Consider the following 12,149-nt stretch of genomic DNA (forward strand, 5'->3'; position numbering starts at 1 on the left):
CGATAGACGAGAGAGCATCATCATGCTGCATCACCTCAGGAGCTGCGTTGTGTTGCTCAGACACACACAGGAGAGGACTCAACCTGGGAATGGTATCAGACACGAACAACAACATAGCTGCCAGTCACAAAACAAAATTCGAGTTTTGCATTCTGCGCGTGGGTGGTTGGTGACCCTCTGACCTCTGGCAGAGGCAGACTAATTTGGAGGCATGGTTACGTTCAGACACATCTGGCTGCTTCATGTGCTTAGACAACAATAATGCATGGCATAGCTTTGGTCTAGGAACCGCCAAGGACCCCCGCAGTCTTGGGAGAACTCGTGAAGAGACATTGTGTTTGCCCATCATCACTGTGCCTTCTTTTCTGACAGAGTGCCTGTGCTCTCTACTGGTGAGAGATATAACTGCAGTCTTGTTTTTTTTTGTCTGTTACTAATTTGACTGTGGTGAGCATATAAGCTTTTCGACACTGATTGGGTCAACAAATCAAATAATCAGTTGGTTACATATAAAATATGTCTAATGTCAGAGATACATGACAAGGTCCACTTTACATGGAAGCCACTTTATTTTATATCTTTGAATATTGCAGAAAGAGTAATGTTTCTGTTCAATAACCTCAAAGCATAAAATTCTGATAATACTGTCAGCCCATTTTGTGTATAAATAACTCTAACATTATGCATATATTTACCACTATATGACAACAACAACATTAGCATCACGACAGGCTTTTTCCAAACAACCTGAAAAAGGAAATGGAGCAACATTTTTACTAGGAATCTAAGGGCAAAACGATCCTAATCATTATGGGGGTTAGAGATCAATGAACCTGAGGAGCCAAGAGACAAATAGCTACACTGATTATGCAACATTCCAAATGACTGATCACCATTCAGTTACTATTGATCCGGACTACAGCTAGATGACCACATACACTGTGGCTTCACTTGGCATTTCCAAAGTCAGAAGAATCACCAGAAATCAAACATTTATACAGGATGGCATACAGATCTACAAACTACTGACTAAACTGACGAGATGCTTCTAATCACCAGCGATGACGTGGTGCTAATATGATGCTTAAATACAGTTGGTCATTTCATTTAATAATGACAGGGCATGAATATGTATTGACAACAAAACTGTTTTGCAACAAAAGGGATTCTATGCTGGATTTTTCTAGGTGCATTCTGAACCACCCACGATTGTAATTGGTCCCTTTATACTCCTCCAGTCCAGCAATTGGCCAATCCCTTGGTAGAGATACATATCACGCAACACCATATCTCATTACTGATTGGCTATCATCTCCCATCTGAGAATCTATCAAAGCTTCTTTTTGAGAAAGAGGAACAGCATCCTAAGACTTCACATTCACTGCTCACAAAGAATCAACAATCATCCAACAAAAACTCAACAAAATCCTTCTATATTTCTTCCAATCAAGTAACCATGTGCTGTTAACACAATGGTATAATATCAAATCCTCATCAGATTTCACAAATGAAACCTTCTACACACTGTGGTGTGATGAGAGAAGTATTCTATTGTTTACCAGTATACATCAGATTAATATTTTTGGAATATCTGACATCTTATGACATGTTATGCAGAGCTAGATAAATACGGTAATGAGGTGTTTATCTAGGGGAGTTCAGGGGTCAGAGGTCAGGGGTCAGAGGGTCAGCTGAAGAAGGCTCTTAGCTGATCTTCTCCTCTTCCTGCTTGTCCATTTCTTTGAGGATCGTGAGAAGGCGTGTGGGGGTGAGGATTCCAGTCGATCCTGCGGAAGGACGACAGAAGACACACCCAGACTGGGATGAGAAGCACGCGGGTGAGAGGCGAGAAACCTCCGGGGCGTGAGGGGGGGGGTCGTTTCGGGGGAAGGGTGGAGGGAGGAGGGGTGGTAGGTGGCGGGTGAGTGTGGGGGGGGTTCACAATTCCATCCCTGTCGGTAGAAACACGGATGCACTGTAGATGAGACAGAGAGGAGAGCCACTTCACTGGGACTAGACCTGCTGCTGAGAGGGACCAGAGGTGAGAGTGACACCGGAGCTGTGACGTCCGAACACACACACACACACACACACGCACGCACACACACAGAGCGAGAGACAATGGGGGCGGCAGAGGACAAGACAACACCACATCTATGTTTACTTCTAGAAGGACTTTTCATTCTGCGGCAGCTGGCTCGGGCTCCTCAGGCTCCCTGTTGGGATCCAGGAAGTCTGGGTGTTGTAGTTCCTTTAGGTATTTCATGGGAGTGAGCAAGTGGGTGGAACCTAGGAAGGGACAGAGGCTACAAACTCAATTCTCTGTAAAAAGCTAAATGTACTGTTTAAGGGGAAAGGGGAAAGGATGAGGATAATCATCTACTTGACGATCATTAGCAGGAAATTAGCAGGAAATGAAACAGGAAACAGGAAATATGTAAAACTATTCAATACATTTTATTAATCTAAATCTAATTGATCTAAATATTATTGGGAAATATTCTCCGTAAATCATAATTTCAGGTTGAGATACTACTACTACTGGGAAACACGTCTTCCATGCTGCAAAAAATATAGGCCGTCTCCAGTCACAACACCATATCCCCTCTCTGACAAACACCATGCATGACCCAGCAGAATCTGCTCACAGCAGATTCCACTGCAGGGAAACGGAACGCTAAGATTTCAGCCCGTATCCTCCATGGTGCTGTATATAGATACCAGGATGGCTCAGACCCAGCATTTCGAGCAGGGGTCCATTTCTCCTGCCATCCAGGCTTGCATCCATTTGCCCATTAGAATGAGGTAATAATAAGATGAAATTATCTTATAATGTATCATGCATATATTACAGTATGCTATGCTGCGAACTCACCAATGAGGGCCTCCCATTTGCCATTGGCCTGTGTGACCTCATAGACGCAGCGCATCTCGCTGTAGGTCATTCCTCCGATGATGAAGACGATGACTCGAGGGCCCGTCTTCATCTCTGTAGGGCCCTTGTTCTTGTGCCAGTTACCGTAGCGGGCACTGCTACTGGACCGAAAGACCACACCGTTACATTGTGTGTGTGTGTGTGTGTGTGTGTGTGCGTGTGTGTGTGTGTATGTTTGAGAGAGAGACTGTGAGTGTGTCTGTGTGTGAAAGAGAGAGTGTACTTGTGTGTGTGTGTGTGTAGGTGTGTCAAAGCCGAGATCCTAACCTTGACGGGGCACTGGTTTTGGAAGATGCTTGTCTTTGAGAGATATAGGGGTACTGCTTTTGGTCCAGTTTGTCCTCAATGGCATCCTGTAGAAGAACCCAGTGGGGTCACCGGGGTCAAAGGGATATTCGGAACACACACTCCACCCTCCCTGAGCCACCACTGTCGTCCCACCCACACAGACCTCATCTATGAAGCCATATCTTCCGAGCTGATCTAATCTAACATGATCTGATTGGATTTTACCTCCATGATGTCCTTGATATACGGGGTCCAGCGAGAGAGCTGATAGGTCTGCTCGCTCACTCGCTCCTTGCGGTCTGGCTTCTTCACTTTTTTCGGCGCGTTCTGCGGAGAACACACGTCAACAAGACTGACGTCACTGTGTGGCGCCGCGGGAGGACTCGTGACACAACAGCACGTGACACAACAACACGTGACACAACAACACGTGACACAACAACACGTGACACAACAACGCGGCTGTTTTCCAGTCGGGATAAGGTGAATTGGAAACTGATCTACAATAGAATTAGCAGGGGAGGTGGGGGCGATTGTTCCATGTGGTTAGCGGATGGATTCAGGGGTTAGTGGAGGGGGGAGGGGAGAGGAGGAAGGGGGGAGGGGGGAGGGAGAAGAGGGGTTGTCTGGTCCTGATCCACAGCCAGCAGCCGCTCACCTCGGACACGATGGGCACGCCCATGTGGGCCATGTTGGAGATGATGTCACTGTCCTCGGGAGGAATCTGGGCATGCTGCAGGAGTTTACACAGGTTCTCCTCTGTCACGCCTGACACACACACACACACACACACAAACATTGGCACACGCATCACACCATGCTCACGGCTGTGTCAACACGGATCGGCCATGCGGTTGGGTCAGTGCTGACGTGGGGGTCAGTGCAGGAAGGAGCTCCTCACCGTTCTTGAGGAAGATGTAGAGCAGGATGATGCGGATCTTGTCAGAGATGGTGACGGTGGCGTCCAGCAGGACTGGGACGATGGCCCTCATGGGATCTTTGATCTTCTCTCCCTCGGCATCTGTTCCCATGGCGAGGTCCTAACACCATCATGAAGATGAGTAGACCAGACAGATCCCAGTAGGCACAAGATGATTTTACTGTCACGTCACAGTGCATAAACGTTTTTTTTTTACATTTGTAGCCTCTCTTATTTCTGACCTGTTCTACGCGACACAGCTTGTCCACTGTGCCCTGGTAGCGATTCATACAGTCCTCAGCCAGGTGAAGGTGAGTGGAGAACTGGACACAACACAGGAAGACAGCAGGTCAACAAAAACATCCAGACTACATCCAGTCCTGTCTGCATGCTCTGTCCAGCAGTATTCTGGTCCACTGACAGCACAGCAGCATCCTATGGTTTGGAGTATCTGCTGATGTTTGTGTGAATACAGAACTGGTCTCACCTTGCTGAGGTCTTTCTGATACTGAGGCATCTTCTTCAACATCTGGGACAGATCCTTCATAGTGGTCTGCAGGGAACAAAGGAGAGCGGCATTAGGAGAATGAGACTGACAGATGGGAGAAACAACCGAGACTGAAGTCTGACATTCGAGCTGTATGTTCTGTACCTTCTCTCCCGTGTTTTCCATCTTTTTGCTGGCGGAGAAATCTTTCAGGGAGCGGGTCACGGCCCTGAATGTGTGTGTGAGTTTGAGAGGGAGAGAGAGATCATTAAGAGGGAGAGATAACGGTACAGCGTGTTTGCTTTGGCATTTGAAATATCTCTTAACGTGCCAATGACGCACTTGAAACTGAATTGAGTTGAGAGAGAGAGAGGGAAGAGGGAGAGAGAGAGAGAGAGAGAGAGAGAGAGAGAGAGAGAGAGAGAGAGAGAGAGAGAGAGAGAGAGAGAGAGAGAGAGAAGCCAGTTTTGTGAGGAGGACGGTGAGAACAGTAAGAGCCCTGCCACTGCTGGGCGCGGGTCGGTCCACTCACGTGGTGACCTCGGCGATGTGTTTGTGCCTCAGAGACATCCACAGGTCGTCGTCCTCATCCAGCAACACCTCCTTCATCCTGGTCTCCCCCATCCCACTGGTCTCATAACTGGAGAGAGAGAGAGAGAGAGAGAGAGTGTCACACAAATCAATCCCATGGGATGCCACCGTCTAACCGCCAGTCTAGATGGAGGCCCCGTGCTGTGGTTACCTGTAGACGTCGTTCTCGATGCCCAGCAGGTCGTAGCCCATGGCCTGGAGGGTGAGCTCGTGCAGGAGAGGGGACACTGGGTCAAAGCCCCGGTCCAGGATGATCATCTGGGAACGAGACTTGTCGGGGCCCTGGGAACATGAGAGACAGAGAGATAGAGAGAGAGAGAGAGAGAGAGAGAGAGAGAGAGAGAGAGAGAGAGAGAGAGAGAGAGAGAGAGAGAGAGAGAGAGAGAGAGAGAGAGAGAGAGAGAGAGAGAGAGAGAGAGAGAGAGAGAGAGAGAGAGAGAGGTCAAATGTCTGATTCAAAAGTCTGTTCGATTACCAGAGCATCCTTTAACTAAGTTATCTTTAAGATACTGTTGGTTGGATGAATTTTGTTGTCCAGCCTCACCTCTCCCATAGTGGCATCATCAGCCTTGTAGCCATCCAGCTTCTCCTGAACCATCTGGGCCAGAGTGGCACAATCTGCATACTCCCTAAATCAGGCAGACAGACAGACAGACAGACAGACAGACAGACAGGCAGGCCAGACAGACAGGCAGGCAGGCAGGCAGGCAGGCAGACAGACACACAGACACACAGATATACAGCCAGCCAGACAGACATGCCGTTAGAACAGAACATTGTGTACCGTACATGAGGCAGAGTGAGAAAAAAACACTTCAGTTTCTTTATGCTATGTCTCTCTTTCTCTCTTTGTGTCACCCTTTCTACGTCTTTCTCCATATTTAATTACTCTCTGTATCTGTGCCTTGCTTTCAATCCAATTCACTCTCTCTTTCTGACTCTTTCTTTCTTTCTTTCTCTCTCTCTCTCTCTCTCTCTCTCTCTCTCTCTCTCTCTCTCTCTCTCACTCTCTCTCTCTCTCTCTCTCTCTCTCTCTCTCTCTCTCTCTCTCTCTCTCTCTCTCTCTCTCTCGCTATTCTGAGAAGACTTCTTGTGCTTTCTCGTCTCTTTCCTCCTAAGTGTATTTGGCTGCGCCCAGAGCCAAGGGTGGAGGTGCAACACTGTGTGGACTGTGTGTTTGTAACTGCTACAGGCTTTTTGCCAAACCAATTCAGGACCCATGGACAACTACTGTAGGCTAATGATCTCTCTCTCTCTCTCTCTCTCTCTCTCTCTCTCTCTCTCTTTCTCTCTCTCCCTCTCTCTCTCTCTCTCTCTCTCTCTCTCTCTCTCTCTCTCTCTCTCTGGCTCTCTGGCTCTCTCCGTGTCTCTCACCCTCTGTATCGTACTCCAGGATACTCCTTGAGGGTCGCACAGAGAGTGGCGATCTGCTCGGCACAGCGCTCCAACATCTGGCTCTTCACGTCAGACTTGTAGGGGCTGTATAAGTCCTGGAAGGCATCGACTTTGTCCAGGGAGAACACCTGAACACAGCACATGTGGAAGACTTAGATGTGGTGTACAGTACGGGAGGCTCTGCTGTTTGTGCTACAGACAGGTCATGAAACAGGTGTCAGTCGGTTATGTGAGCTTTAGTTGGTTGTTCTCGTCTAGTGAGGGCATGCATGTGAAAGTGGCATAAGTGGGAGTTTTTGTGTGTGTGTGTGTGTGTGTGTCACACGATTTGGCAGATATCCTCATCAATCCACATTGTTTACAAAGTGACAAACTAAAAACCTGAGGCTTCCCAGGGGAGATTTCTCTGAAAATGGTTAGCCTGTGATGTCTGAGCCCAGTCTGCCTCCACCAATCTGCCTCCAGCCCCCTCTTCCCTCAGCCTCTTCTGCCTCCAGCCCTCTCTGCCTCCAGCCCTCTCTGCCTCCAGTCCTACTCACCAGTACCTCCACACGGGTCCATCTGTTGAGGGTCACATGACCACAATCCCTCTGGTGTGCAAACAATTCCTCCCCCCGGTCACACATCACTTTCCCCCCCTATCCCATTGGCTGCTGGACAGCAGCACCTCTGAGCCAGCCAATGAGGCAAGGGATTAGAGGCGGGGTTGGGCATCCCCACCCCCACCCCTTCCAGGATTAATTCTGGAAGACAACAGCCGATGGATTGGAGGCAGCAAAGCCATGACTGGCCTAAAGCCTTTCTGGAACATTCCATCATCAAGAGACAAGACAACCACTGCTCTGTCAGGCCTCCTCGCCCACACCCAGTCTCCCCTCATCCCTCCCTCTCCGTCTCAGCCCTGGGGGGGGGGGGGCTTCATCCTGGTCAGCCCCCCCCAGTCCAGCAACTCTCACCATCTGGCCAGCAGCATCCCCCCCCCCCCCCCCCCCCAGACTAAACCAAACACACGATCCCTCACCTGAGACTCGTAGGGCAGAAAGGCGACATGGATCTCAGTCAAGGCCTTCATGGATTTGGAGGCGCGGGACTTTGTGAGCAGGTTGAACAGCGTGTCTGGGATCGCTGTTGGGGGAAGAAAACAACAGTGGAAGGAGTCCACTCTGTTAGTCTCTGTTGCACTGAAACGGTGTAGAAGCCACAGGGACGGACGTGAGGAGCGTTTTAACTCACTGTCGGTAAAGAAAACGTGGGACGCTCTGTATCTGGGCGTAGACGGGTCTCTGAAGTCGTCTATGAGCGCCTCCACAGACTACACACAGGAACAGAGAGAGCATGAAACAGCTGCTGAACGCACGGGAACAGGAGACGACTCCACAGACTACACACAGGAACAGAGAGAGCATGAAACGGCTGCTGAACGCACAGGAACAGGAGACGACTCCACAGACTACACACAGGGACAGAGAGAGCATGAAACGGCTGCTGAACGCACGGGAACAGGAGACGACTCCACAGACTACACACAGGAACAGAGAGAGCATGAAACGGCTGCTGAACGCACGGGAACAGGAGACGGCTCCGCAAGGCACCGAAATGGATGTGAAGACTCATAACAAAGTAGGGAAGGGACAGAGCTTGCCGCACACAGAGCAGTTTGAAAAGATGATCAGACACAAGCATGTACCTCATCAGAGGGTGTTATCAGGTAGATGGCCTCCATGCTGGGAAGGGGTTCGCGTTTCTTGGTGATGTCTTCCACAACTGTGGAGGAAAGACGCAGTCAGTTTCGGTCAGAAACAGTCGGCCGTCTTGGAGACTTGGGAACCGGTGTCCTTGTCAGCACAGTATCTGTGTGTGTGCTTGAGTCAGGGAGCCACTCACTGGTGATGCCTTCCGACATGATGTCTGTCATCTTGCAGCATGAGGAGATCATCCTCATGCTCAGCTTGTCCACGACCAGCACCTGAGAAGCCGAGGAGGGGGAAGGGACGGCGACACAAAAAGGGTCGAGCAATACACACACATATACACACTCGCACGTCCACACCTACACACACAACTACTGATACTGTATATGCGTGCACAAACCAAAACAAATGCACACACACACACACACACACAAACACATAACAGAACAAGAACGAACGCCCTGATGTCTCTTAGTGGGGGTATTTCAACTCATCTAGCCCATACCTTCCATTTTCCTTTTTCCCTGGCCTTCTTGATGACGTCATTCATAATCTCTGTGAAAAAGAAATACGTTTGGTCGACGTCAACAACAAAAGTAACAGCATTTGAGGTAGCTAATTCGGCTACATCCCTCCAGCTCAGGACACAAGACCGACTGGCAGAAAAGACCCAGGCACAGCTGGCACGAACATGCTCTGGTGAGGGCCGTGAAGTGGTCCTGTCTCATGGCTCGTTAGGCCCGCCGTTCCAAGCATGTCTATGACGATGTGGGTGTCTGCATGTAGCCATCTGGGGCCAGCATAGGGGAGCCTCTTTCTCACCAGGGTCAAATGTTAGTACCGAACGAGTGTGAGATATCAATGAGCTGGTTCGACGGCTTTTGGCCCTGTATGTCACACTCCACTTCTGGTATCTCAGGAAGAGATTACAGATTGTGACAGAATGACGTAAGTTCCTCTATAGGTTGTTGGGTCAGTGAACAGGAGCAAACGTTATCACGTTTGCACATCTAAAGGTTGTAATGTTTCCTGAAATCCTGGTGTGGTCTGGTGATATTCTGCACGCTCACTATGTGTTTCCCTGGGGTGCCTGTGTCGGTGAAGGGAGGGAGGGATGAGCTCTAAATATACGGTCAAAAAGATGGCCTGTGTGTGCTGCAGGGAGAGAGACACAGCAATCACAGGCCGTAATCTCTTCCCAATCCTCTTATGGCACAGGTCTCGCTATTTCTGGGCTCTTTCTGTGTCACCGGACATGATGTCACTGGAGAGCGTGTCGACTCACTCTCACACACACACACACATTTTTATAGCCAACATCCTAAACAATCCCCAAAGGCACTCACCAAAGGAATACCCTTCACCCTAATGTACCATTCATGCTTCTCCAATCTGAAAGCAATCATAACTCTTGACTTTTACATTTTCTTTGAATGACATGGAGTAGCACCACAGAGAAATTGAAAGCGCTGCATGTTGTTGTCTTGAAGATTCTGTCTGGCTAACACACCTGTACACAGTCTTAATACACGTTATGAAAGATTTCACCCCTGGGCAAACAGCGTGAGACGTCAGAAGAACAACCAGTAAATTGGAGAGAGAGGCAACCCAAGGCAGAAACACCTGGTCACTCCAACATTGTTGTTTAGGTAGCGGGCGTCATGGAAACCTGTCTATCAGTGAATGGGCCCTGTTTCCTGTTACTCAACAGGATTAAGAGGAGATGCCCCGATGCACAGGGCAGATTCTGAAACAAACCCTCACAAGCAGCTTGGAAAGGGGAAATAAATAATCATGGACTCCTGTTTGCTGTTGACCGTTAATCTCTGGAGGTAAACATACTGGCACATCGCTCAAAATATCTCAGACTTGTGATCAAATCTAAAGCAATAATTGACTGCAATACATTGGCATTGAGGTGGTGTGTCAAAAACATGACTGGGTTTATTTATATAATGGGAAAGATAAGTTCACCGGGTAGTTGGTACCATTCTAGATATCAATAAATCTCATCAGAGTGGGTCAGTGTCAAAAACCTATCATAGCTCATCTCAACAGTTAACCACAACATACACTGACAAGAGACAACTGACATACACTGGGGAGTCAGGTGGCTGAGCGGTTAGGGAATCGGGCTAGTAATCAGAAGGTTGCCGGTTCGATTCCCGCCGTGCAAAAGACGTTGTGTCCTTGGGCAAGGCACTTCACCCTACTTGCCTTGGGGGAATGTCCCTGTACTTACTATAAGTCACTCTGGATAAGAGTGTCTGCTAAATGACTAAATGTAAGAGAAAACACAATGACAGAACAGCAACAGCCAACTGTATGTCTCCCAGCATCATGTCATGTGGGTCATGTGCGGAGGTCACCAACAACACAGTAGGCTAGACTGGTCCTCCTCCCTGGTATTGACGGCCTCAACATCACCTCCACGTCTTTCCTCTCATACAGTTTGTTTACCATGCATGTGGTCTCAGACCCTCACCACTGGGATGAGAACATAACATTCTGGTAGTCCCTGTTTGTTTGATGCAAATATGCAGTGGATGGATGCTGTAGATTCTGTCCATCTCTTTTGGGGAGTGTCCAATATAGGCTTTCAACTATTCTGGGGACTTAATATACAAATCAGACGAGAAACGTTTTCATTGCCGAATGCAATTAATTATTGAAAAAAAAGCATGAATGTTTTGATTTCAGAATGTAACTATATTGGGCTATATTGGACGAGGGGATGAAAAAGAAGTATGGTTATTGATGCTCTGAAATGACTTTGACAGAACATCTTATGGTGAGTAGCCTTGCCTCTGTGTTCAAAGCTCAGCGTCTTGCATTAAGACTAGTAAACTACTATAAATGAAGGTGGGCCTATTTGGTGGGTTCAGATGTCATTCATGAAGCACAGTATACGTGCGTAATGGCGCATCATTGGCGCATTGGCCCGTCTCATGATTGCGTGACAGCGCAATATCACAAATAAAAACTGTACTGTTCACGCAAATATTAGACTACTGTTTAAGACGGATAGGGGTTTTAAATTTGTATTTTCTGTATGCTGCGCTCACTCAGAACAAGGATAACAATTGAAGCACCTAATCCGCTGAGACTAAGATTAGCGAGTGTAGATTTATGCGAAACAAGGACTCGCCTTTGTCGAGACAAGCTTGTATTCGTTACATTATTAAAATAGAATAATAAATCACCCAAAGTCGATCCAACATTAATAAACAGCCTCAAAAGTTCATTATCTGTTGTAAAAATCAAGGAAAATAGATCGTGCGTCAGTGCGTCTGTAGCAAATGTGAGTTACATTTTCTTGTCTTTCATTAATTATAGGAAAACAAAATGTCACTCTAATGATTAATATATTCGTAAAACAAAACAAAAAACGTGTTCAAGTGACATGTCCAGTAAAGTGATAGGCTCCAGGAAACGGAAAAGACAACACACATACTATATTGATAGCCTGTCTCAGCCCATAATAAATGATTCAATGTATAGGCCTACTTTATGGCGGAAGTGTTGTAAAGTATAAATCAAAATTATCCTTACTTTCCCCCACAATGGCTTTTAGTCCGAGTCCCATGATGAAACCTCGACTATGACTTCTCCGCCTCCCTCTCTTGCTCCCTGAACCCAATCCTGTCTCGATAGAACTACAACGGGGATTGCAGAGAAGAGCGTAATTGCGTCCTAATCCCGATTCCACGCCTCCATGTTGTAAACCCACGCCGATTCAGTGGTGAGATGTAGAAGGACTCATTCCATCCAACATAGAACTGTGAAACTAATTTATAAAAATCGAATTTATGTTCTGTAATCTAATGATAATAAGAAATAGCA

At 47.7% G+C, this 12,149-nt stretch overlaps 1 protein-coding gene across 4 annotated transcripts; it reads right to left on the reverse strand.

Annotated features, from left to right (window-relative positions):
* Positions 1 to 548: 548 nt before the first annotated feature.
* Positions 549 to 12,029, reverse strand: stxbp1b (syntaxin binding protein 1b). 4 transcript variants are annotated; one of them, XM_062454689.1, is made up of 20 exons: positions 11,859 to 12,029; positions 8,812 to 8,861; positions 8,500 to 8,581; positions 8,303 to 8,379; positions 7,849 to 7,927; positions 7,637 to 7,740; positions 6,595 to 6,743; positions 5,765 to 5,849; positions 5,372 to 5,502; positions 5,162 to 5,269; positions 4,795 to 4,858; positions 4,630 to 4,695; positions 4,385 to 4,465; positions 4,125 to 4,263; positions 3,882 to 3,991; positions 3,449 to 3,550; positions 3,203 to 3,288; positions 2,876 to 3,033; positions 2,165 to 2,289; positions 549 to 1,787 (listed from the first exon to the last, which is right to left on the reverse strand). In XM_062454689.1, the coding sequence occupies exons 1-19, from the start codon at positions 11,890 to 11,892 to the stop codon at positions 2,180 to 2,182; spliced, it is 1,815 nt and encodes a 604-aa protein (XP_062310673.1). In that variant the 5' UTR covers positions 11,893 to 12,029; the 3' UTR covers positions 549 to 1,787; positions 2,165 to 2,179. The 4 variants fall into 4 exon arrangements, with proteins under 4 accessions (XP_062310673.1, XP_062310672.1, XP_062310675.1 ...); XM_062454688.1 differs by having other exon boundaries at positions 2,876 to 3,036; XM_062454691.1 differs by lacking the exon at positions 2,165 to 2,289 and having other exon boundaries at positions 2,876 to 3,036; positions 11,859 to 12,026.
* Between the last annotated feature and the right edge of the window lie 120 nt (positions 12,030 to 12,149).

The sequence above is a fragment of the Osmerus eperlanus genome, chromosome 28 (genome assembly GCF_963692335.1).
Source record: "Osmerus eperlanus chromosome 28, fOsmEpe2.1, whole genome shotgun sequence".
NCBI lineage: Eukaryota > Metazoa > Chordata > Actinopteri > Osmeriformes > Osmeridae > Osmerus > Osmerus eperlanus.

Coding starts and splice junctions, on each gene's coding strand:
- stxbp1b (XM_062454688.1), bottom strand. CDS start 11,892: ATGGGACTCGGACTAAAAGCCATTGTGGGGGAAA. Junction 8,582..8,811: donor GGGAAAAAGGAAAATGGAAG/GTATGGGCTAGA, acceptor TCGGCTTCTCAG/GTGCTGGTCGTGGACAAGCT. Junction 2,290..2,875: donor CAAATGGGAGGCCCTCATTG/GTGAGTTCGCAG, acceptor GTCCCTTCCTAG/GTTCCACCCACTTGCTCACT.